General features: G+C 24.9%; 4 protein-coding genes across 5 annotated transcripts; 2 read left to right on the top strand and 2 right to left on the bottom strand.

Annotated features, from left to right (window-relative positions):
- Nucleotides 1-1,183: 1,183 nt before the first annotated feature.
- LOC112594656 (constitutive coactivator of PPAR-gamma-like protein 1) lies at nucleotides 1,184-10,779 on the top strand. Of its 2 annotated transcripts, XM_025339570.1 has the most exons (18): nucleotides 1,184-1,327; nucleotides 4,330-4,571; nucleotides 4,654-4,826; nucleotides 4,893-5,321; nucleotides 5,376-5,675; nucleotides 5,802-6,005; nucleotides 6,082-6,238; nucleotides 6,674-6,800; nucleotides 6,875-7,115; nucleotides 7,400-7,703; nucleotides 7,781-8,070; nucleotides 8,129-8,254; nucleotides 8,326-8,423; nucleotides 8,551-8,634; nucleotides 8,692-8,765; nucleotides 10,126-10,216; nucleotides 10,290-10,315; nucleotides 10,383-10,779. In XM_025339570.1, the coding sequence occupies exons 2-16, from the start codon at nucleotides 4,340-4,342 to the stop codon at nucleotides 10,203-10,205; spliced, it is 2,919 nt and encodes a 972-aa protein (XP_025195355.1). In that variant the 5' UTR covers nucleotides 1,184-1,327; nucleotides 4,330-4,339; the 3' UTR covers nucleotides 10,206-10,216; nucleotides 10,290-10,315; nucleotides 10,383-10,779. The 2 variants fall into 2 exon arrangements, with proteins under 2 accessions (XP_025195355.1, XP_025195354.1); XM_025339569.1 differs by having other exon boundaries at nucleotides 10,290-10,779.
- Nucleotides 10,780-14,615: 3,836 nt separating this feature from the next.
- LOC112594648 (N6-adenosine-methyltransferase non-catalytic subunit) lies at nucleotides 14,616-17,033 on the bottom strand. Its single transcript, XM_025339554.1, has 7 exons — nucleotides 16,920-17,033; nucleotides 16,712-16,795; nucleotides 16,346-16,642; nucleotides 15,976-16,149; nucleotides 15,286-15,495; nucleotides 15,055-15,227; nucleotides 14,616-14,925 (listed from the first exon to the last, which is right to left on the bottom strand). Exons 2-7 carry the CDS (start codon nucleotides 16,775-16,777, stop codon nucleotides 14,682-14,684), a joined length of 1,164 nt encoding a protein of 387 aa, XP_025195339.1. The 5' UTR covers nucleotides 16,778-16,795; nucleotides 16,920-17,033; the 3' UTR covers nucleotides 14,616-14,681.
- Nucleotides 17,034-17,306: 273 nt separating this feature from the next.
- On the top strand, nucleotides 17,307-19,123 carry LOC112594661 (serine/threonine-protein phosphatase 5). The gene is made up of 2 exons (XM_025339575.1): nucleotides 17,307-17,423; nucleotides 17,527-19,123. The coding sequence occupies exon 2, from the start codon at nucleotides 17,557-17,559 to the stop codon at nucleotides 19,036-19,038; it is 1,482 nt and encodes a 493-aa protein (XP_025195360.1). The 5' UTR covers nucleotides 17,307-17,423; nucleotides 17,527-17,556; the 3' UTR covers nucleotides 19,039-19,123.
- A 38-nt stretch (nucleotides 19,124-19,161) lies between these two features.
- On the bottom strand, nucleotides 19,162-23,625 carry LOC112594662 (ELL-associated factor 2). The gene is made up of 6 exons (XM_025339576.1): nucleotides 23,421-23,625; nucleotides 22,754-22,988; nucleotides 22,461-22,679; nucleotides 22,194-22,332; nucleotides 19,406-19,592; nucleotides 19,162-19,340 (listed from the first exon to the last, which is right to left on the bottom strand). Exons 1-6 carry the CDS (start codon nucleotides 23,608-23,610, stop codon nucleotides 19,264-19,266), a joined length of 1,047 nt encoding a protein of 348 aa, XP_025195361.1. The 5' UTR covers nucleotides 23,611-23,625; the 3' UTR covers nucleotides 19,162-19,263.
- Nucleotides 23,626-25,559: the final 1,934 nt, after the last annotated feature.

Below are 25,559 nucleotides of genomic sequence, written 5' to 3'. Positions count from 1 at the left end.
TTTATTAAAAAACACAATTTAAGTCTATTCTATTAGGTTATTACAAAATTTGAACACTTTAATTATTCAGTAAATTAATTACAGGTTAGAAACAAAAACTCATCATTTATTACAAATGCACAACTATAATTTGATATTTATATTGTTGAATTATTATGATATAGATGAATTAATTAATAATGTGTTAATTATCAAATTATCAACCATAATGACATAAGACATTTTAAGATTTAAATGAACGGTTATTAATAAACGCTTAATACTTATTTAGCTTTGAACTGCATAATTATAAAGTTGATATTTATATGTTCTCAGCTTAAGCATCTCTATGGAGAAAGAGCACTTATGTGTAATGGGGGGTATGTGATGCACCTAGAAGTACTTTTGGACACCTGAATTGGTACAAGAATTGTTTATTGATCAACTGACGATGTTGTGAATGTTGTGATTGAATAGATTACTCCTTATGACTTATGTGCAAATTGTGCAACAAAAATAAATGTTTTGCCAAATTTGCCTAACCTATATAGTTTTATTAGATAAATCTTGATAATCTTATTGCCTTAATACTATATATTATATAGTATTATACTATTAGTATTTTACTGGTAGTCTGGATCACGAATAGTAACAATATTAATAATCTATTCATCATCAACGGAATGAGCATTTGATGAGTTGAATTCGCTATATTATTTAATATACGAACTATTTATAATAATGTTATAAATTATAATATACCCAACTATAATATTTTACTTATTATGACTTTGGCTATTGATTTGCAATTAATATACAAGTTCTGTGCTTGTACCTACGAAAGTCACGTCGTAGAAAATAAAAAATATTTAATATTCGAATTTAAAAACAAATAGTTATTAGATGGTTACTGTCATTGGCATTACTCCCTTATTGAATAGTGAATAGTGAATACTGATTCGAATATAATAATTAATAATTGTAATTTGTAATGAACATTTAAGTACATGGATTTTATCAAATTTTGTTTTTCTTCCACGGGAATAAGTCGTTTTATTCCCGGCATTTGCGCGTGCGCAATTACCATTTCAGTAATTCACATTAATCGACATTCGAGTATTCAACTAGCCGCCTATGGCCAGCTTCGTTAATATTATGTAGTATTTATTTTTATTATTTTGTATTGATATTATCGTTGTATTTAGTTCCAATTTAATCATTTATTTTGTTTTCTGTTATGTGTATAATTTAGTTCGTACTCAGTTGTATCAATTTATTAAGTGTGTTATGGTTTCACTCAATAGCCATATTTGATCGCTTCTTTGCTATAATAGTTGAAATATCGCAGGTAAGATTATTATTAGGAAAAGAATATTTGTTAATTGCCACCCTACGAAGAAGCCATTTTGTGGTAACGATTTGTATTTAAAATGTATTAACAACATTGTTCCCGTTTCCCTAATTCTAATTTTACAGTATTCATTACTTTATTGAAAATATCGATCCATAGAACCTCAAATTTAATTTATTTATGTATATAAACTTTGAAGTCGTAATCTTTTTAATTCCTATATAATTTACAATCATTGTTTAATATAAATACAGTAACTCAACCGAGATGGAGTTATTTTAATATAAATTGATTTTTTATCAAATCTAAATATATAACTGATTTTGGAAACAGTTGATATGATTTTTTCACTTTTTATTGTCTAAAAAAATGGGTAGGTACTGTGAAGTGTCCAACAGTTTTTTTAATTATAGTTATTAGTGTTGATAATTTTTTTGGCCTTTAATTTATTTATTTAATTGAGTTTGTACTATGGATACAAATATGATGATAAATAAATTATTAAAATAATTTAGGTGTGTTTGGGTATTTATTTAGTGTTAATTATTATAAAATATTAATAATATACCTTGTTATTATTTAGTTGAATTTTTATTTTTTTTATTTACGATTTGTTACCTATGAGCATATGCAATTAAAAATTATATTGGTGAGTATTGTTATAAATAAAATTTTCTCTATTTTATAAATGTACAACATAGCAAATTGTTTATTTAATTTAAATTTTGAATTTTTATACATATTATATATGTTAAAGAATTGTAAATGTTTTATAAAATCTCAAATCCTTATAACTTGTTTTAAAATAAAAAATACAAATGTAAGCTCTAGATCAGTATTTTCCAAACTGTGGTCCATGGATCCCTAACGTAAATTGAAAGTACTATATTATTGTTTTTTATTTTTATCGAGGGGTTTCGCCAACATTTTTACTATTTCTAAGGGATCTGGCTAAGAAAAAGTTTGGGAAATACTGTTTTAGATAATCTTACATTTAAATTTAATAATTCCCTAGTAAATTATTTCAAGAATTTAGACATTGAAAAGATCATGAAGATTATGTCTAATTCACAAATTCCATTGTCAATATTTAATAGAAAATTGTATCTATAATCTTTTTAATCTTAATAAAAATGTATCAATAATTTATATCTAAAATAAATAATTAAAATCTACTAATCTAAAATGTTTATAAGTTTAAATATATATAAATATATTTTAACTTTTACATAAGTTCTTTTGTTTTAGACTTATTATACTTTGACTAGTCTATTGAAAATTCACTTTTTAATTAATTTATTTAAAATTCATAGACATTTTTATTACATTCTTTGTGTATTATATACTATACATGTTTCCTTCAAAAACAGCTTTTCTTTTCCCTTTATCTTACAACAATATTTATACTTAATATAGGGTGTCTCAAAAAGAACGTCGGATTATAACATTAATAGATCAAATTTATTTATGTAAAAATAACAAATAAAAAACATCATCCTCTTTAGAAAATTTTAAAAATAATACCAGGAATATACCTCCCCCCTTTGCCCTACATGTGATCACTCAGTTTATTCATCACTTGATTACATGGGGGGCATATGCCCAATATTATTTTTCATGTTTAAATCTCAATCTCTTCTGAAGAAATGATATGTTTTTTTTTTTTTTGTTTTTTTTTACATAAATAAATTTGATTTATAGAAGTTTTAAGTCTGGCATTCTTTTTGAGACATCCTTTATTATTAGATAAAAATGATAAATAATTGTCTTTATGAAACATACTACAGGATGGTAGTATACACAAAACATGGAAAAATTCTACATACTAGCACTTCCTTAACATAATATATATATTTATTATTGATCACAATTTAAAAAAAAAATGTATACAATTTAAACATTTAACAATAATAAAAAAAATTATATGGTTTATCAACCTAAACATAAGCTTGTGTTGAAGATTAAGAGTTATAATACTTAATAGTGATAAGTTAATGATAATAGATAAGTTTAGATTTAGTAATTTAATATATTCCCTAAAACAGAGATTAAACAGTAATTATATGTGGGACTTGTAAATACACAAAAAAAAATTTGGGTAGTAAATAATATATATATATAAAAGAAAGTTATATGATCACATAAATGAAACATAAGGTAAGATAGTTGCTATTTAACGTGTACAAGAATACTAAAAAAAAAGAGAAAAAAATACATATATACAATATAAAAATTCATAACTCATTTTTCACATATTTTATTAAGATATATATACATACTCAGTTGTTTATTAACAGTTAAAATTTATTACTCTATTGTTTTTTAGGCCTTTCATGTATTTAAATATAAATAAAATATTACACTTAAAATTAAAACTTTCTAAATATTCATTACGCCTATAGTTATTATTTATTAGTATAGTCATAATATTTAAAAGTATTGACTATTTGTATATCACTGATAATATAACAATTTTTTTTTTTATATATATATGATATGCAATTTTACAAAAGTAATACAAAATTTAATATGTATGGGATTATTTTTGGGGGATTTAAATTTTGTAATTCTAATTAAACTGAACTTATTTATTTAATAAATATTTTTAATGTCCTTATGTAAATCCAGCAATTAGATCAAGAATTTGGAAAGAGACTCTTACAACTTATGATGTCTGAAAATTTAATTTTCTTATTAAGACCTTTGTTATTTTAAAAAAATTTATCATTTAAAGCAGTGGTTTTTAACTTTTTTCCTATTATTGTAGCACATTATAAGTCACGGCACACTTTGGATATATATATCTTAACTTCAACTCATCAGTGTGTTGAGGCATATCCTTTAGGAAACATTGATTTAAAATGTCTTAAAATATTTCTGTACTTCACTTATGAGTTGAATTCAATAAACTAATACTTAAAAATTAATTTTAATAATGTTTAATTTGCACCCTTATGATTTAAAAAAAATAAATGTAAATAATACATTTTATTTTTTAGTTTTGTAATAATGGGTGTTGATAAGCTTTTGGAATATCTTGACAGTGGAAAAATAGAAAGTAGTTGTGTCAATGTCAATCTTACTCAACTGGGACATACAGTGTCCCAACAACTTGCTAAAAAAATGGTTGTTAGAAAAGTTCACCAAAACTTAAATCAAATTCAAGTATCCAAGGCTCAATTTTGTTTATTGGTAGACGCAGAGTGTTGCTTAGATCGTTTATATGGAGGGTATTATTCAGGTAAAGATTTTGATGCAAAATTAAATAACATAAAAATGTAGTAAAGTGTTTACTAAATTATTTAAAATAATATTATGTTTAGATTGGGTTTGCGGTGGTCAATGGAACCGAATGGTATCATTTTTAACAAATTTTGTCAATAGTTTAAGACAGTCAAATGTTCATGTTGTGGTATTCTTTAATGGTGCTTTTGAAGATGAACGTTTTATTGAATGGGTTCAAAAACAAGAAGAAATTCGTAATAGGGCTAATGCTGTAAGTTACTTCAATTAAATTTATTTTATCAATGTTAATTAATGCTTTTTTAATGTAATATTCTAGGTTTTACGACATATTGCTGTCAAAGGAACACCACCACCTAAGGTGTGGTGGATACCGCCTGTTGGTCTACAAACAGCTGTAAAGCTTTACTTTCACCATTTAAAAATACCAGTTGTTTGTTCCGTAAAAGACCACCATTTAGAGTTTATGAAATATTGTAAACAACATAAATTCCACGGTTTGATGGCTGATGATGCTGAATACTTAGCATTTGATCCACCGCGGTTTTTCTCAGCTCATTCTTTGAAACTTACAATGCGACAAACATTAGAAGCCAAAGAATATATTGTCTCTCGGTTAATAGAAGATTTGAAATTGAGCCAAGATAAATTATGTGCTCTTCTCTCACTTTTAGGCAATTTTATGTTGCCACAACCTGAGCTTTATGATTATTATAAACGTTGTGGCATAAATCAAATAATATCCAAGGTATTTCTGTAAATTAAATTATTTTATATTTTCTAAAAATAACATTTTATTTAGGTATCAGGAGAGGAAGTTGTAAAAAAAATAGTAGATTCACTTCAAAATTTACCTCCTATTAAAAACAATTTGGATGAAATAGCAGCTCATATACTTGGACATAAAGATGACAAACGAGTTCCAAAGTTAAAAAAAAGTATTCAATATTATTTAGATGGTACCAAAGATAATGCAATCAAAAACAAAACTAAAAGTCCAGAAAAGAATAAAAATAATATTAAAGGTAAAAATGATTTGTTAGAATCATCAGCTGGAGTAAATGATATTAAACAATTGGGATCTGAAACTCTGAATTTGAAGGTAATTCCTTTTAATTTAGAAACATTGCACTCTTTGTTCTTTTATATTTACATTAGTTTAGTTACATTATTTTTTTAATTTAAATGATTAAATGTATAAATTTTATATTTTTCATTTTTCTTAAAGGAAAAATTATTAATAGATGATAATTCTGAATCTGGTACAAATACTTTAAATATAAACACTCAAAAATCATCATTAAATCAGTTGTCTCCAAATAAATCTGTTGAATTTCATGTTCCCGAAGTTTCTATTGATGTAGTGAATACAGCATATGAAAGGCATACATCTGGTCTTATGTCCACTTATTTATACCATATTTTAACAAAGGTTATTATTTAAACTAGTTTAAATCATATTTTAACTACTATAATTGTTATTTTTTATTATGTTTTTATTTATTTAGGCAGAAATAAAACTACCTGTTGTGTTAGAAGAGGAAATAAATCACGAAATTCCAAACATACATTTATTTTATAGACAAGCCCGTCAAATGGTGTATGGTATTTTGTTTAATCTTCATCATGCCCATTATTTAGCAAAATCAAATAGCAGTCAAAAAGGTATTTTCTTAGATATTTGATTTCAGAAAAATATTAATGAATAATTAATACTTAAAGGGTCTTTGGCAATTTTAAGAATCGATAACATTTTGTAAGTCTTTCATTATTTAAACTTAATATTGATATAGAACATTTTACAATTTTTGAAAAAATTTATTTTTATTTAATAATAAACTTAAACTAAGTTAAAACTGTTAATAACACCATAAAAAATAAATAAATATGATATAAACAAACCATATAATCTTAAGTACATTAAAGTAAAATGTAAATACTAACTACTTCACTATTTATACATTGTACACAAAAATATTTATACTTTATATCAATGTCAAAATTCCTCAGCATAAGTTGGATAAAAATGTTGAAGACTCTTGAATGTTTTATTGAATTTTAATAAAAGGATTTGTATTGAATTATGTTTTTAATTTATAGTTGAGTTGCCAACAATGCAAGTACGTGAATGGATTAGAGACAAAACGCATGTGTATAAACATTACCATTTAGTAAAGGCTGAACCTTTAGGGTGGGGTGTTCCTACTGTTCATAGACTTTGGTTTGGGTAAGTTCTGTTTTTTAAAACGGTTTCTTAATTTTTATTAAAATTATTAACATTTAATTTAAAAATTCTTTTAGAATGACTCCTGAGGATAACATAAGACGTTTAAGAGCATTTCTTTCTTGTATGCGTTCAGATACTCCTCTTATGTACAACACGGACTATGTTCCTCAGCATACATTAATTATTGCATGTGTTCTTAGATACATAATGACCTATACAGAAGTGCCTATTCTTCAAAAATTTGAATTAGATTCACTTATCATAACAGCCGTTGCACCTGAATTATCAAAGAATGAAAATACCCAAGAGTTACAAGTTAGTTTATAAAGAAATTTATATAGTAAAAATTATTTTTTTTTGAAAACAATATTATAATATCTATTCAAATTATTGGCATTTTTGCTAAGAATATGTTATTAAAATGATGAAAAATCGTTATGTGTTAATATTTAATGTTAATTTTATTTTTATAGTTACTCGTATCATGGTCCATAAACTTGAAAGCAAATAATCTAATACATTATTAAATTATCGCTATAATAATTAATTGAAATATTTTTTTGCTCGCTACTTATTGGTAATTTTGTTATTATTCTCAGGGTACTATTAGTGTGAGAGGTGTGCAATTAGCCACACTTGTAATGTGTGGTATTGAAACTGCCATGTTGGCAAATGATGCTTGTGGTGCACCATTACCATGGTTAATGACATGTCCATGGATGTATTTTGATGGAAGGTTGTTTCAGTATCATTTAGCTAGAGCGTCCACAGCAAATAAACTTGAAGATTTGTGTGAAAATCATTTTTCACTTACAATTAAAGTCGAAAAAATGAGACAAGCAATTTTAGAGGGACTGAATGAACGTTTCCAATCACTTTTACCATTCTCAGGAACATTTTTGGGTAATGATGTAAAATATTTGTTATTTATTTTTTTGTTCTAAAATATAAATGGATTTTAACTTTAAATTTATAAATAGATACAATCTTCAATCAGAGAGGATTGATTCCACCTCAAATTATGAACACTAGTATAGCTCATCCTAATATATCATTTCCACAACAAAGACTGGGTCGATTGGTTAATCAAAATCCTAATCGTTTTCGAGATATTCAACAAAATAGTCGACAAAGAGGTGTTATGAAACAGTCATCTGGTGGTCAATTAGAAGTTGCAGGTGCTGTTGTTGGTATATGGGGGGCAAATTATAGCATGGCAGCTACTGGAAGTTCATATATTGGTCGTAGTAATATGCTTCCTGCTCAACATGTAAGACTTAATATTTTAAAATAATAAAACAATTAAATTAAGAATTGTTTATTTTTAGGTGATGCCAGCTCCTATTGGTAGTCCAAGTACTTTATATCAACATGATCTCATATCAAGACCTGTGTTTAATACACGTAATTTTTCCAAACCTTTTCGAGGCCGTAGTCAAGTTCTAAAAATACATGTAACATTAATTTTATGATTATCTACTCGAAAATTTTTAATAATAATATCATTATAATTTTTGTTTTACAGAATAATAAAAAAAAAAATACTCATAATATTGTAAAAAAAGATATTAAAAAGGTTCCTTTGAAGGGCAGCAATGTGGCTGCAGTTATTCCTAATCCAAGGTAAATTATTCTATTTATTATAAACTATAATAAACAATTAAATTTTATACGTTTAAGGATTTTGGTTTATTGACCTTATGTATTGTAATTATAAAAAAAAATTAAACATTTTTTTTTTTCTTTTTAGTGAAACAATTTCATCTTCAGAACTAACAGAAGAATCTAAATTATCAATATTAAATAAAGAGAAACAAAATATTAAAACAAATGGGTACTTCATATTCATTTTTTTTTCTGGTGCTTTAGGTTGATTAAACATTTTTTTCAGGATTGTCGAGAGCATTTTGCCTTTAGTAAATGGCAATTCATCTATTGAAGAATTTAAAAATGCAACACTAAAAGGTAGATTTTATTACTGGTGTAAGACATTTACAATGTTTACAATGTTAATTATTTTTACATTAATGACTACTAGATCTTGGATGTTAATTCTTTACCAGTGTTTCTCAAACCTTTTATAATTGTGGAAGTATGAAACACCAAACATCATTATTTTTATTTAGAACTTCTATGAAAATCGTTTCATATAAAGGGGACTAGACATAACATGATAATAAACAGAAAAATATAATTTAATTATTTAATTATCATAGTGTTGACTTAGTACATATGCAGCATGTTATTGTTAGCTTTAGCTTGTTTTCATTACTATTCATTAAAAAGTTAATTGTGTAAGTTTGAATAACTTTTTCCAAGCCTTCCCAATTTTCTATGAGTTATTTGTGTTTAACACAGTTTAAGAAATGCTTGTCTAACCTGTATAAAAGCTTCATTATTTATCAATTTATCATATATGAAATATAGTTATTTATATGTTAGAAAAATACTATATTTGTAAATGAAATAAACAATTTATTAATTTTTAACAATTTTTCTACTATAATATACATTATTTTCACCATACTTTGTGCTTCTTATTTATTTGTAGACATTTGAAATTTTCAATATTTTTAATTTTATTTTTTGGTGTTAAGATATATCAATTTTTGCTCAGTAAAAAAGCTTGAAAATTTAATAATAGGTCTTATACAAGTTGTTCTTATAGCTAATTACAATATTAATAATACATGGTCACAATTTATTTTTATAATTATTTAAATACTAAATTTGAATATAATTAAATTTTTAAATGATAACCAATGTTAATTATTTTTTATTAATTAAAAATAGTATTCTAATACTAAAAACTTTTATGTTAATTATGAGTTTTACTATATGCTGTAAGATTTTCAAAATTTTTCTGTTAATTGTATTTACTACTTCTACACTATGAACACTGTTTTATGGTGAAATAGTATTGAAAAAAGTTAATAGCAAAAATAATATGGTATTATGTATTATTATAATGTTTATAAATTCAATTTTTTTTACAAAAATTAAATCAACTTACAATTATACTTACATTAAAAATAGTAAAATAATTGACTTTAATAGCTTTTTATAAAAAAGAACTTATCATGAAATATACTTATAAATTATTTTGACAGACAATTTTCTCTCAAAATCATTATTTGTGTATTATAAATCATTGAGTTCAATTATATCTATAATAGTCACCCAAAATAATTAGTTTGTAGTTTCTTAATTAAGAAATAATGGAGAAATATACAAAGAATGACAATTTATATTTATATAAAATGGGAAATAAAAATGATAAAACTTAAGAACCAAGTATATGTATGTAATTATAAATTATTTTTAGAAAATGGCATGTCAAGTTCTCAACCTGGAGATAATTCAAAAATGATCCAAAAGCCGTCCAAATTGGAGGCTGAAAACTGATTAAATAATGTGTAAGTAATTCAACTATGTTGTATAATAATTATGTATATTTTTTATAACACTCATTATTATGTATATTCTTAGGAATGTTTCAAATATGCGGACGCCTTGTAAGTATAAACTAATAACTTATAACAAGTATCAACTCAAGTTTTTTTTTTACTTTGTAAATATTAGCCAACAAAAAATGTTGAGAAATGTGAAGACCGGCGCCAAATGTTAGTCATTATTATTAATTTTTACGTATTGTTTTTATGTAGTTTTATTCTTTATTTTTGTAATTTATTTGTGAAACATTTTGTTATCTGAAGGCGCCCACGGATTATATTACATTATCCGAAATGTTAACATCGAAAGACTGATATTTAAAGTGTTGCATCAAACATATCATTGTCTGGTAATTGTTTGTGCAGCCGTGGTGATAATAATTAGATATTAACGTTATTATATTTTTAAAACAAATGAAAAAAATAATATGAATCGTTATCCTTTGACTGCTGTCTAAAAGTATTATTGTCGCGGTGGTTGTTTTTAATCATATTTTTGTAATTTATTAACCCAGATACTACTATAATTTCATAATACTTATATAATTTTTAATTATATTTACAAGCAGGTATATACCTATTAAATATCGGACAATTATAAAAATAAGGGCCGCCAAAAATAATAATAATTTATTTATGTGAAATAATATGATAAAATGTTTATTTTATTATAATACATAAATATCTTTATGTTGATGTATTTCATCTTCATCCTGGACAATTATATTATGACCACTTTAACCCATTATATAAATTATTTATACAAAGAAAAATTAACTTTAAAAGCGTTTTGTTTAATTTCTAACGCTAAAAGTAGACGGATATTATGCAGTTTGGCATATATGTATATTTATTAATCTGCTACCAGAGTAACATGCTATTATCAACAATTTTTTAACTAGCTTTCAGAAGTAAAATTTGTTAATAGTTGTTCAGTGTTTTTGTGTGTGGTTAGTGATAATTATTTTCACAATTTTACGTTTCTCTATTGAGTATAATTAACTTTTTATTTATTGTCTTTACAAATAGACAAACAAAACTTACATATTTGTTTTCATTAACACTACATTAGATTTTTTCTTAGATTATAATCATTTAATTATGGTTTTTATTAACAATATATTTAAATCAATATTAATAACATTATATATCCTGTTTATTTTTATTTATCTTTCCATATCTTGATAAGTGTTTTCAAATACCAATCAATTTTTTTCTCACATTAAAATTGGTTATAGTACAATTTTAATTATTATCTTTAAATTATATTAATAATCATTAATAAATTCATGCATTATAGAGTTGCTCTAAAATTATAAATTATTGTCGGCCCTTTAATTTTCAAATTATATTCACATTTTCATAATCACTCCTTTAATTATAAGTAAATCAATATAATTATATCATTTCAACAATAATATTTTGTAAGCATTAGATGTAAGAAATTAATTGTTGTGGAAAGTTGAAAAAATTGATTATTTATTCTTTTTATGTTTTTTTATTTTTTTATTTTGATCATATTTATATTAATGTCATAATTTCAGAAATATCCCATTATTTATCTATTCAAAAATATTTCAATGTGTAATTTATGTTAATTATATGGTACATGTTAAATATAGATAAATATATTGGTGTTTATCTGATTCAATATTAAATAAAATTATATTATGTATTCATTGAAGTGATTGTGTATTAAATATTTAAATGTATTGTTTAACTACTAATTTTTGTTATTATTATTATTTAACTATATATATATAGTTTTGACCCTAATATTTTAGATTCTAAGTGGAGTAATGAATTTATTTATAATGTGTTTTTTTTCTTTTATTTTTATTTAAGTCGCACCTACTTGATAAAATTATCCATTTTATAATATGTCCAGTGTATCAAATGGGAATTGTTTAATTCTACTTAGTAAAGTAGTTAAAGATTTTATGAAATGTGGTTTTCTTTGAACTGAATGGATGCTCAATTTTGATGTCATAAATTTGATCTAAATTGCACTTTAAAGATTACTATATTAATATTTTAATATTTTTCATTTTAATTGAGAAAAACAAACTACAAATTAAGGAAAGATTTTTATCTTAAACCAGTTTTTGACTTAATTGATTTTTTTTAGTTTGTATTATAATTCACGATCGAATAATCGCAGAAAGTTAAATTTTTCATTTATTGTTTACATTAGACGGGTGGCCAGAAGAAGAAACTCATAAACCACCCAAAATATTAATAAATATAGAAGAGCCGAAATGAAAAAAAAATCATATAATATGTATGATTATCGTAAATAAGATAAGATATTAAATGTAATCAAATGTGTGGAGTGCAAAACAATATGATTATTATTTATTAAAAAAAAATACATATAAATATTATATTAAGAACACTATTAGTTTTTTGTAAATTTTTTCTATAAATTTCAATTTAATAAAGTATACTTATTCAAATACATAAATTCATATTGCAAATTTTTTTTTTTTTGTAAAAATGTTATGTATCTTATGAGATCCAAGGTCCAGTTTGGCCACCCCTGTAATATATTATAACAATGAATTATATTTATGATTTTTTTTTTTTTTTATAAATATCAAATATCAATACAGATTTATAATTGAGTAAAAATGCTTGAAATATAAGGTTCATAATAGGTAGTTAATTTCTCAGTATAAATTATCAAAATTAGTTTCAATATTTATATTTTGTTATGATAATTTAAAATTTAAGTTTTTATGAACGAGATTTTTATTTTTTATTTAATTCAACAACAATTAATAGAATATACTTGAAATTTTTATAAAATGTTTATATTATTTTTTTATACATTGTGTATAATTTTCAAATTTTTTTTTTGTTAAATACTGATTCCTAATTATTTGTTAGGGAAAAATACTAAAAAAATATTTATTTATTTTATATAAATATTTGAAATTAAAATTTTAATGTAATTCATTAGAACAGTAAACTATTACGTAATATGAAATTCATAAAACGTTTTCCTTTTTATCTAAGTTTTAAATATTTAATACAAAATTCCTCTTAAGTATTTCAAACTGAATCTACAAAATTAAAAAAAATATATTTAATGACAATTATATTTTATATACATTATATTAGTTTTTTTATTATAATTTCAAAACATTCATGGAAACTTTTAAGTATATTAAATTATTATGAATTTTGCTATATGCAATGATATTTTAGATTTATTTTAAAATTATATACATTTTTACTGTTACGTTAATGTAATTTAGACTGACATATTGTCCCCTTTTATAACCGTTTTTCGTATATTACTTAATCTTTAAATTCAAATTTAACACATCCCTAAGACTTTAAAAGTTATCCATTCAATAACACCTAATGTACAACAGAGTTCTCAGTTGCTTACCTTTCAACAATTTTTTTTCTCTAGAACTCTGACAAATTATTTGTTAGGTTAAAATTTTTAAAAGTTTAATGCAATATTTCTCAAAAATAGTTCATAACGGAACTAACAAATTTAAAAGTATAAATGAGCACAATTATTTATATTTATTTTAAGTTCTAATTTGTTAAAATTACATATTTAAATTGATTTAAAAACTTTCATTGGGAGTTATATTTACCTTTTACAGTAGGGTTTTATTAATTCAAACGGGCTAGGAAATTGCTGCATCGCTATACTATTACATACATGTATCACAATTCATAATAATATGCAATACATGAACATATATAATACATATACATACATAATTATAATGATTTTGATTGTATTCATTGTATTTTCCAACAAATTTTATGAATTAATATTGCAGTAAAGATTAATTTCAAAATTTAAGTTGCAAGAAAATTGATGTTTTTTAAGCCATAATTAATCCGAATGATTTCTTTTCCTTATCTTGTTTGGATTAATGAGATCTTACCATATAAATCATGAATTAAAAACTATTCATTCAATACTCATCATTTATTATTTATTTATACAAATATCAAGGAAGAGTAAAAATTCAAGTAAAGAACATAATATTTAAATATATAAAATACGATACAATCATACAAAAATTATGACATATTTATATGCTTATGAGCATATTATTCTACATAATAAATACATTTAAAATATCTTAATTAAGTATTGAAATTTAAAACTTACGACTAAAAATTTAAATTAAATTAATAGTACAATATAGATATAAATAAAATAGGTTAATAATAGAGCAATTATATAGTACTAATAAGTTCAAGTGGCATTTGGAAATTGATATTTGAGTAAAATGAAATACCTATAAAGATTAAGAAAAAGAAAATACTAAATTTATATATTAATGTAACATAAAAACATTTTATTTACAATTTACATATTTTTATTGTATATAGTTCAAGTTAAAATTATAACAAATTTTTCTAAATACCAGTCTTTTATAATAAAAAATAATTATTAAATTCTTCCTCTAACTCTATTCATACAAAGGTTACTTTTTCTTATTCCTATAGGTATTTTACATTTAGGCGGAGGAGACTTAGGTCTAAGTACCTCAATACGGTCAGTACAACCAGTGGTTAATTGACCATTACTAAAATATCCATTATACATTTCTGTGTTGAAATTAGAATTAGTCAATTCAGGTCCTAAAGTAAGCCATCCTGGGCGTATAGTACTGTCTCGGCCAAATAAATGTAATCTAAGAAAAAAAATCAATAGTATAACAAGGAAATAATAGTAACAAAAAAATTAAAATCAATATTATATAATAAATATAACGTAATAATTTTGGAATTAGAGATTTTAATTTATTTATTGGATAAAATACCTTCTTTTTCCCAGGCAAAAATGTTCAATAATATGAAATATTTCAACAGGTTTTTCTATTGAACCGTGTTCATTCTCTTCACTAATAATCAAATCAATATCAACATTAGCATGAATATAATCACCATCTGTAGATCTACGAACTGTCCCTTTGATACCCATCAAACAATGTTCCTATAGTTCATGAAACTAATTAAAATAAAATTACTAAGTTGGTATAATAACAGTTAACCTTAGTGCGTTGAAAAACAGCATTTGATTCTAGGTGTTTTGAATGTCCAGGGTTTTTGGAATTTGTTCGAATCCAACAAATATCTTCACAGCGTCTAAAACCCCACCGACGTAAACAATCACGGCCTTTATCCAAACCATCAGATGAACCACACCAGAGAAAAATAAAACTACGGTTAGCAGCTATTTCGCCTAATTCTAGGTCCATTATCTATTCAAATTATAAAAACATGAATATTTATTATGTTTAAGGTATAATAAAACACAGTAAATAAGATATACATAATGATGAAGCTCATCAAATAGTACAAATTAAAATATTTGCAAGAAAAAAATTTCAAATGTACTAAAATATTTTAATTTCATTTTAAGATATATAGTTTTAGGGGAAAGTATAGCACAGGCTAAACAAATGATAAAATACTTAGAGTTCATTAAAAGGTATCAAGGAAAATTTCTTTCAAGGTTATGATTATTGATCTTTACGATACCTATGTAAATTTTCTAAGAAGTAATAAATAAGCAAAAATTAAATTGAAAAGTTTGAATTAAAAGTATATTTGATCTTTAAACAGAAGCTCCACAACTACTACTTAGTTGACTCAACATTATCAAAGAGTATATTACATGTTAAGAATTTTAGTTTTAAATGGTTATAATTTCATGTAAAATAATTATTAAAAAGGCTAACCTGTTTCCAATTCCATAATTTTGTATTGGTTACTCCCAAAGTTCGTTGATATTCTTCAAGTGGGGGCTCGATAAGTATAACATCAAATTTTATGTTTAATGATTTTAAATTATATGTGCTTAGGTCGCATTTTAGAAACATTGGAGGAGTAGCAGTTTGTTGTATAAGTTCATCCTGTTAAAAAAATCAAAGTATACAAAGTAAATATATTAAGGAAATGTTTTAAGTATATATTTTTTTTTTTTTTTGTCATGAGTACATAGTATTTGTAAGCCTATAAGTATAAATTTCTGACATAAAAATAATAAGTTTATACTCTATGAACTATTTAGTTTATGAAACTTTCATTTTTAATTCTTTTTATTAGTACCTTTAGACGAATCAATTCCCTCAGCTTAGGATATTCTTCAAATCTGTCAGTAAGGCCCACATCTCTAATAAAATTTTGTGGGCGTTGACCAGTATCAACAAAATGTTGACAATAATCATTGTGTGGATTTGATGATTGTGTACCTTTGAGAAATGTTGACGAATCATTGTATGCATGTTCTGGACTCTTAGGTTGGGCATTAAATTTATTTATTACTTTACGAACGGAACTCACTGGCATACTCTCTCTATGAGTATTTAAAGCTCGTCGTAATTGTTGAACGTCAGAAAACCCCAGCTATGAATAACAATTTAAAAAAATACATAACCTTTATTTATTTTTAGATAAATTCTTTGTAAATTTTACCGTTTTGGCCAATAATTTTTTTCTTATTTTAGATTGTTCTTTTAACATTTTCAATGTTTCACTCATGACTGATAATTTATATTTCTAAATAAATGAAAAAAATATCGTAATCAACTATAATTATTAGTATAATTTATTGAAAAAGGCATAACTAATAAGTATTAACAATACATAATAAAGAAACTACTAATTATATGAAATACTTTACACTAAAGATTTAAGAGCCTAAGAACTGGACCAATGATCAAGAAAACGTTGAAATAAAGAATGCAGAATATTGATTATCTGATTATTCTGAATACTGATTACTGATTAGTATTTACCTACAATCTATTATCTAAATATTATATTTATATATTTTACAATTATTTATTTATCACGTGTTTATCGTTTATCGAGAAGTTAGAATTGTTGCCAACCTAATTTTGAATTAATATATTCAGAAATTATTTAAAATTGTATTCCAAAGTTACTTGCTGAAAAAAAGTAAATACTTGTACGGGCCATCAAGTTATTTCGTTAAAGTAAAGTAGATTATTAATTATTTTCTTCGTGAGATAAAAATAATGAACTTGTTAATAAATTATTCATTATTTAGTTAATATTTTGATAAGTATATATCACGTGTTTATCACGAACACACTGTAATTTTTTTATTAATAAATAAACAAAATACAATTTTATTCTCGCTTAAAATTACCAATTTTCCCCAGTAAGTATTCGAGTAGTGACTAGTGAACATTTGTATTTTTTTTTTTTTTTTTTGAACCCAAATTGAAATTTGTGTAACTGAATTATTTATTTGTTCCTTTTAGTTTTGTTGTTATTTTATATAATTTATCGAAATGAACGGCGAGTGCAAGTTGGATTATCGTGAAGCAGACATCACCCATGCCGAGCGGATGAAAGAAGAAGCTAATGTTCATTTCTCCGCTAAGCGTTATGCAGATGCTATCGATTACTATTCCAAAGCAATTGCAATGTGTGAAAGTTCGTCGACAAAACCTCACAATTTTGCCGCGTACTATGCAAACCGCAGCTTCGCTCATTCCAAAACCGAAGCATACGGTTACGCCTTGGCCGATGCGACCAAAGCTATACAGCTCGATCCTAAATACTTGAAGGGATATTATCGTCGTGCAACAGCATATATGTCGCTCGGCAAATTCAAGGAAGCGCTGAAAGATTACGAAGTGGTTGTGAAGGCGTTGCCCAATGACAAGGATGCTAATCGCAAGTACACTGAATGTAATAAACTGGTCAAACGGTTGGCTTTTGAAAAAGCCATATCTGTAGAAGACACTAAAAGCGTTTCCGAACAAATAGACATTGAATCAATGACAATCGAAAATGATTATAGCGGACCATGTTTAAATGATGGGAAAGTCACACTCGAGTTCATGAAAGAACTCATTAAAACTTACCGAGAACAGGGTAAGTTGCATAAAAAATATGCTTACAAAATACTGTTGGATGTCAAAAAATATTTAGAAAAACAACCAACTCTAGTTTATATAAATATTAAGTCTGATGAGAAATTTACTGTATGTGGCGATATTCATGGTCAGTTCTACGATTTGTTGAACATATTTGAATTGAATGGTTTACCATCAGATACAAATCCATATTTGTTTAATGGTGATTTTGTTGACCGAGGATCGTTTTCAGTTGAATGTATTTTCACCTTGTTTGGATTTAAACTTCTTTTTCCTGATAAATTCTTTATGTCTCGTGGTAACCATGAAAGTGTTACTATGAATAGAATGTATGGATTTGAAGGTGAGGTTAAATCCAAGTATTCAGTTGAAATGGCTAACCTTTTCACAGAAGTTTACAACTGGCTTCCGCTTGCCCACTGCATCAATAGGCGTGTTTTAGTTATGCACGGTGGTTTGTTTTCCAAAGATAATGTTACATTAAAGGATATTGAAAATATTTATCGAAATAGGCAACCACCAGAAGAAGGACTGATGTGTGATATGTTATGGTCAGATCCTCAAGATGCTCCTGGACGTTCACCAAGTAAACGTGGTGTTGGAGTACAATTTGGACCAGATGTTACCAAAACATTTGTTGAACTGAACAACTTAGATTATATTATCCGTAGCCATGAAGTCAAAGCTAAAGGCTATGAAGAAGCACATGATTCCAAATGTATTACTGTGTTTTCTGCTCCTAATTATTGTGACACGATGGGTAACAAAGGAGCATTCATCACACTCGAAGGACAATGCCTTAAGCCAAAGTTTACAACATACACTGCTGTATCTCATCCACCTGTGAAACCTTTAATGTATGCAAACTCATTAGTAAACTTGTTCTGTTAGCCGAATGAAACTTTTTATAATTATATACAAGTTATTCTTGTTGATTTGTTTGCCTTACTCAAAATAAAGTACATTTTTGTAATTATTTTTATTTTTAATCAAAAGAGATTTAAGTAGGTTTAAAAATACATAATAATCATAAGAATTTTTTTTATTATTGATGCACGACTGAACGGCTTCGTTTTGGGGTATTTGGTATTTAATTAAATCGCCGCAAAATGGCAGTCAGTCTGAATCCGTTTCGGAAAGTTGAAGATCTTCATCTAAAATACGTCCTGGATCTACTAGACGACCTTTAAAGCCTAAAGTAAATATAATAATATGTAATAATGAAATTATAAATAAACTTGAAATAAATTTTAAGTACCATTAGTGTTTGGAGAATTAAATATGGGTGAAGGGTGTTTTTCTACGGTTTTTTGAGAAACAGTAGGAGGAGGAGGAGGTGTTGTTGAATCATCACTGTCACTGTCTGATGAACTACTTGATCCAGAATCGCTAGATGATTCGCTAAGTTCTAAACTTCTAGCTGCAGGGACCAAATCGTCATAGGACTAAAAAATAAAAAAAAATTATTAATTAGTAATAAAATAGAAAAATATTAATAATGTAAAATGTGTATCAATACTTAAATTTTGTTTTATATACCTAATTCATAAAAATAATTTTACATTTTTTAGGTATATAAGTAATTATATATTCAATTTCAAAACCTAAAAAGTAAAATATTACTAATTCAATTTAAAGAAATATATATGAAAATAATGTATAATTTACAAGAATTGTTAAAATGTTATCAAATTATTATTGTCTAGTTTAATAAGAAAAAAAAATATGTAAAAAATAAATATAAATTATATGCAATTTTTCCTATTTATTGTGGGTAAAATGTATATATCACAAAATATATTTTATTCTAAGTATTCTAGAAAAATTGTTATTTTTTATGATAACATTGCAGATTTTATAAAAGGTATGGGTAATTAAAAATGAGCTTGCTGGCCAAATACAACCAAAAGCCTTGTGCAACAACTGTTGACTACTTAAGTGTAATCTGTTTTGGTTAATTATTAAACAATTTTTGAATTGGACACTAAAGCACTTTCAGATAAAAGATAACAAAGACAACAATGTAAATTTAAAATAATAAAAACTTTTTGTTAGATTAATAAACCTTTTGACAGATTGTTATAAATTGTTGATTAAAATGTATAGTTTATTTGTTAATCATATACTAAAATTTTTGAGTAATATAAGTCTATTGAGTAGTATACACTAAGGTTATCTGGGACACACTAGTAGATGATGATAGTCTCATAATTCCTTTCTGTTTCTCAGTATTTAACCACCTTTTTAATTTTAACACATTATAAATTTTATTTATTCCTAAAAGTGAAAAGTACGATTAAGTAGTTTATTTTGAGTATGTTACAAGAAGTAAAATAAAATCAGTAGGCTTATTAAAAGTATTAATATTTGATAACCTAAAGAATAACTTTAAAAAATAGAAGGTGTAAGCAGCAAATAGTAGATTAATAAAACCAGAAAAGCGAAGGGGATCATAATTTAATTGTAAAATTATTAAAATTAACTTTAAAATTCTACAGAAATCCTATTTTTAAATACTCACAATTAGCATCATTTAAATTTTAAAAGAAAAACATTGTAAATAATACATATGAGAAAAACAAAATAAGTAAATGTAACATATTTTTTGATATATTTTTTTTTTTAATATTCTAAAGGTTCTTTTGGTAGTTTTATAATTAACACTTGCAAAATAGAGCATCAATAAGACCAACAATAATACTAGTTTATCGATAAAAATTGTATAATACTTATCCTAAAACATTCCAGGTATCTATGAAATTCTTTAATTAAAACTATACCCGCTTACCACTAAATTAGTAAATCTGTGATACAAATATAAATTTGCAATTGAAAGTATATTTGTCATAAGTAATTACAAAATATAATGAGAACCAGCAATTTTTTATAAATAAATATTAATAAAATGTATAGCAATTAATTAGGTTTTCTTTAAATAAAATAGATTAAAAATATGTCAAGGCACTATTTGTTTTTTCTGATTTTTACGCCACTTAGCAAATTCGTATTCAGCAGAATCAATCTTGCAGTGTAGGTTATAATATTGAAGTGAATTAATCTATTTTTCCAAACTTTAAATCAAGAATATTATCTAAGTTTGTAATTTGTCTTTTGATTTAACAGTATTTCAATTTTTCTGGGATATGTGAGTATTTTTAAACTGTAATATTTTACACACTCATAACTTGTATAAATATTGAAATATCATATAATAAAAGCTAAACAACAATAACATTCTTATGTGAACATACTACATAGATAATTTTCTAATTTTAAGTTTATTAATAAGTTGATTTATTATAATATTAAAGACAACACATTATAAGTTTTAGTGAACGTATAATATCTATGTTGCGCATGACAAATAGAAAATAAATAATGCACTGACATAGTTTTAATGATTACATTTACGATTTAAAAATAAAGTTTTTCTGAAAAAAGTTAAAATATTTACCAGTTAATCATAATTATTAAGCTTAATATTGTTATATTTTTTTTTCAAAAAACAATTTGAATAATGTATCTTAAAACTACAAGCTAATTTTTTAATTAATCAACAATCATAGCTTTGAAATCTATAAACATTTTTGAAAATATTTTTCAAACATTATTTCCAAATAAAAAGAAATATATAATTTTTATTTTTTTAAGGTTTTTTACTTTTTTGAATGACAATATACATTTTTAATTTCATATTCTGAAGCACAATATTTTTTGGATTATTTTGGTGTATAAAAATTGAAATTTGAGATAAATAGCTTATAAAATAAGTATTTAAAGTTTAAGTGAGTAAAATAGAGTAGTATGGGGGTATCCCGCAAAATGTTTGTTTACTACTTCAATTACCTTAACTTTAAATACTAATAACTCATAATATAAAATTTAGTATATTACAAGACAAGTGTAAAAACTACATTTTCTAGCTGTTTAAAAAATAATATACACAAAAATATTACATTTTTTTCATAGTATTTTTTTATTATATGAATCAACTAGATAAATTTACTGTGGTCTGTAAAAGAAAATAATATAATAAAAACACTTACTTCTGTTTTAATATCTGTCTTAATATCCGTTTTGATATCAGATAATGAAAAACTGGGATGTGCTTGGGAATCAAACCCAGTCATTGAGCAATCATCATCATTTAGTAATGGAAGACTGGAAGACATTGGAGATTCCGACCTGTAATAAAGGAAATTCAACAAATTATAATAGCAATCATATATTTTTTTTTATCATTCATGAAAAGTAAATAGTATAAAACAAATTATTAAAGTTATTATTATTATACTTTTGTGCAACATAATTACATGAAAAATTGCGGTGATTTATTCATATGTTGAGCATTATTTGGTGGTGACAAATTTGCCACTTTGGGTGACTGAGAAGCTTTTTTTGGTGATTTTTTAACTTGTTTTTTTTGTTGTATTTTGCCTTTCAATCGCTTATCTACAGTAGCTGTCCTATTTTTTTCAGATAAGACTGGACTGATCTGTACTATAGGTTTTTGTGGTTTTTCAACCGCATTTCTAAAAATTTTTTAAAAATAAATATTATATATCAATAATTATTTAAGCTTTAATACATTAAAGGCAATATTTACCTGGTTGATTTGAGTTGTACATTAGTAGTGAGTTTTTCTAATGTTATTTCTCCAGTGGTATGGTCTATAATAAGAACACATTCTTTTGTGTAATCTTTATGCGACCCTTTATACACTGTGTGTGCTGCACCAGCACCATCAAAGTTGGGTAATGAAACAGTAACTTCACGATTTGCCGAACTTATATCAACACTAGCTGGTTTGTTAATATCTACACTTGCAGGTTTAAAATCATCTGAAAATAATTTATTTATGTATTGTCAGATAGATTTATACATTTACAATATACATTTTAGTTCAACATTTCTAGATGTAATGTATACATTAAGAAACTTGTTCTTATCAATGCATGTTTATAAAATAGTTGCTTTCAAAATCATGATGTAGTAATGGACATTTTATTATAATCTAATCCATACGCATTGTGTATGTATTCATTCTAATATTTTCTAGGTCTATTTATTTGTTTTGTTGAATAGCTTTGGCTTGCTTTAGCTAAAGATATATAATTTTAAAAATAATATAAGAGTATTCAAGTTTAGGATTAAATGAATTAGATATCAAACGGAATTATATCAATCCCACATAACATTAGTAAGAAATAGTTACCTATTAGTCAGTTCTGATGAAGGTAATCAATTTTATTTTTATGAAAGCATTAACTTACATCGTAACGTATGGAATCCAGGACCTTTTCCGGAAAATGTTGAACCGAGTTTAAGTTCGGCTGGTTCGCTGCCGAATGATTCCAGTGAATCAAATAATTCATCGTCCATTAGATACGTGTCGTTTACAAACGAAAGAGTTGAAATGAACAATTCACTAGTCAATTCAGCGAACGATTCTACAATCTCCATTCACCGAATATGTCAATTTTCGTGCTTAGGAATCACCTAAACGTTTCATGACAATACGGAACGGACACAGTGCTATTGATAACCACAGCGTGGTCGTGTCGATACTTCCGTTATCCAAGGGAACGTTGCAGCGTTTGCGGAACGGAGCGTATCAGTAGCATTTGACGTAGAAATTCTGTGTGTCGAATTAATACGCGACAACACTCTGTAGTCAGATAACTGTTATCAGTAATGGAGACGACCTCAGAAATAATATTTATTTTGCTATTGTATTGTATAGTATACTATTATTAATTATTATTTATTTTAGTGTATCAACTATCAGGGACTAAAAATTAAAATCGTATTTAGTACCTAGTACCTACTGTGGTATGAAATTCTAAGTGTATAATGGTCTAATTTTTTTTTTATAGTTTTTTCTTCATTTCATTTTTAATTGATTTATAAATTATATATATATATATAAATATTAATATATTTTATGAAAATATCTCTTTTGTATATTATACATATGTTACGGGTAAATGTCGAAATCGGATATATCTTAAAAGTATACTTGCAAAACATGAATTGCTCACAATACTTGAATAATATGATTGACATATTTTGACTTTTATCCAAACAAATCTAGTAATCACCAATCTCATTTGTACAAAAACGTAGTGACTTTTTAATCGTAAGATTTTATTAATAAAATTAATAATTAGTTAATGTACTTATATATCATTAATATAAAAACTTTGATTTATTTATGTTTATATGCATGGTCAAAATATATTTTAGAGGAGAGATGGGTAAATAATTTTAATTTAAAACATCAATATATAGGTACCTATTATATACTTGGCGCATAGGTACACGGGTAATAGGAATTTATTAACTAGATTATTGTAACGAAAAATCAAGATTTTTAGCTTGTTTTTGTTTTTTGTTAAGTTGGCTGATCCTACAAATTTACAAAAGATGGATTAGTAATGGAGATTACAATCGTTACATCTTGATGTTTCCATCTCATCAGTTGTAAGACTGGATAAACAATCAAATAAGACTAAATCTATTAGAATTGTATTTAATTCTCCTCGATCAGTCTTTGTAATATTAAAATAAAAAAAAAAACATTGTTAAACATCCCACGTTGGAGAATGTTTAGATTACAACGGATTTAACCTTCCATCAAATGTCCAGTTTATCAGCCTAAAAAAAGAACGTTACTGAAGAAATGGTTCTGATGGTTTTCAATTGGTTTATAAAATATTATCATGGTTTTCCCAAACTGGTTCAAAAAAGTGGCTTAAGTATGTCTCACATTCACTTATCACATAACATTTTTAATTTTTCAATTGTAAATAAAAATTCTAATTTAAGTAACCTTTTGTTACCAAAGTGTCCGTGGTTTAAAATCTAAATTATCCGATTTTCATTTAAATTTTGTTTTCTTAAATCATTATGATTAGGTATTTTATTTTAACTGAGACTTGGCTGATAAACAATATTAATAGTAACGAATTAAGTATATTTAACTTAACAGTATTTCGTAATAATTGTAATAATTTAAATAGTGTTGACACCATAGGAGGAAGCGTTCTTATAGGCAATAGCTATAAATAATCGTTTTTGCCCTAATTGTCTTACTTTAACCAACCTTTTACTTAAAAGTCTAGCCGTTATCTATTAATATTAAAATTATTCTTATAACCATGTATATCCCTCTGAATAGTCCAGTTGTTATTTTTAAACAATACTGTAAAGATATTGAAAATTTAAGATTAACTTTTCCAAACTTTACGTTTATAATAGTGGGAGATTTTAATTTACCTGGTATTAAATGGTTCACTGATAAATCTAAAATTTTAGCTGATACTATTGCTTTTGAACATTAGTTTCAGTACAATTTAATCGAAAATTATAAAATCAATATTTTAGATTTAGTAATTTCGAATAATTTGAAG

The sequence above is a fragment of the Melanaphis sacchari genome, unplaced genomic scaffold, assembly GCF_002803265.2.
Source record: "Melanaphis sacchari strain LSU unplaced genomic scaffold, SCAv2.0 Contig23_pilon_pilon, whole genome shotgun sequence".
Classification (NCBI taxonomy): Eukaryota; Metazoa; Arthropoda; class Insecta; order Hemiptera; family Aphididae; genus Melanaphis; species Melanaphis sacchari.
The sequence above is the reverse complement of the archived record's forward strand: the minus strand, read 5'-3'. Positions and strand labels throughout refer to the sequence as shown.

Bases quoted from the DNA above. Each gene is read 5' to 3' on its own strand.
- LOC112594656 (XM_025339570.1), top strand. From the start codon at position 4,340: ATGGGTGTTGATAAGCTTTTGGAATATCTTGACAGTGGAAAAATAGAA. The intron at 6,006-6,081 runs GTTATTATTTAA...TTATTTATTTAG, and splicing joins TATACCATATTTTAACAAAG to GCAGAAATAAAACTACCTGT. The intron at 6,239-6,673 runs GTATTTTCTTAG...TTTAATTTATAG, and splicing joins ATCAAATAGCAGTCAAAAAG to TTGAGTTGCCAACAATGCAA.
- LOC112594648 (XM_025339554.1), bottom strand. From the start codon at position 16,777: ATGAGTGAAACATTGAAAATGTTAAAAGAACAATCTAAAATAAGAAAA. The intron at 15,496-15,975 runs GTTAGCCTTTTT...TAATTTGAATAG, and splicing joins AATTATGGAATTGGAAACAG to ATAATGGACCTAGAATTAGG. The intron at 14,926-15,054 runs GTATTTTATCCA...TTTTTTTCTTAG, and splicing joins TTTTGCCTGGGAAAAAGAAG to ATTACATTTATTTGGCCGAG.
- LOC112594661 (XM_025339575.1), top strand. From the start codon at position 17,557: ATGAACGGCGAGTGCAAGTTGGATTATCGTGAAGCAGACATCACCCAT.
- LOC112594662 (XM_025339576.1), bottom strand. From the start codon at position 23,610: ATGGAGATTGTAGAATCGTTCGCTGAATTGACTAGTGAATTGTTCATT. The intron at 22,989-23,420 runs GTAAGTTAATGC...AATTATTTTCAG, and splicing joins TGGATTCCATACGTTACGAT to ATGATTTTAAACCTGCAAGT. The intron at 19,341-19,405 runs GTACTTAAAATT...TATTTACTTTAG, and splicing joins TAATTCTCCAAACACTAATG to GCTTTAAAGGTCGTCTAGTA.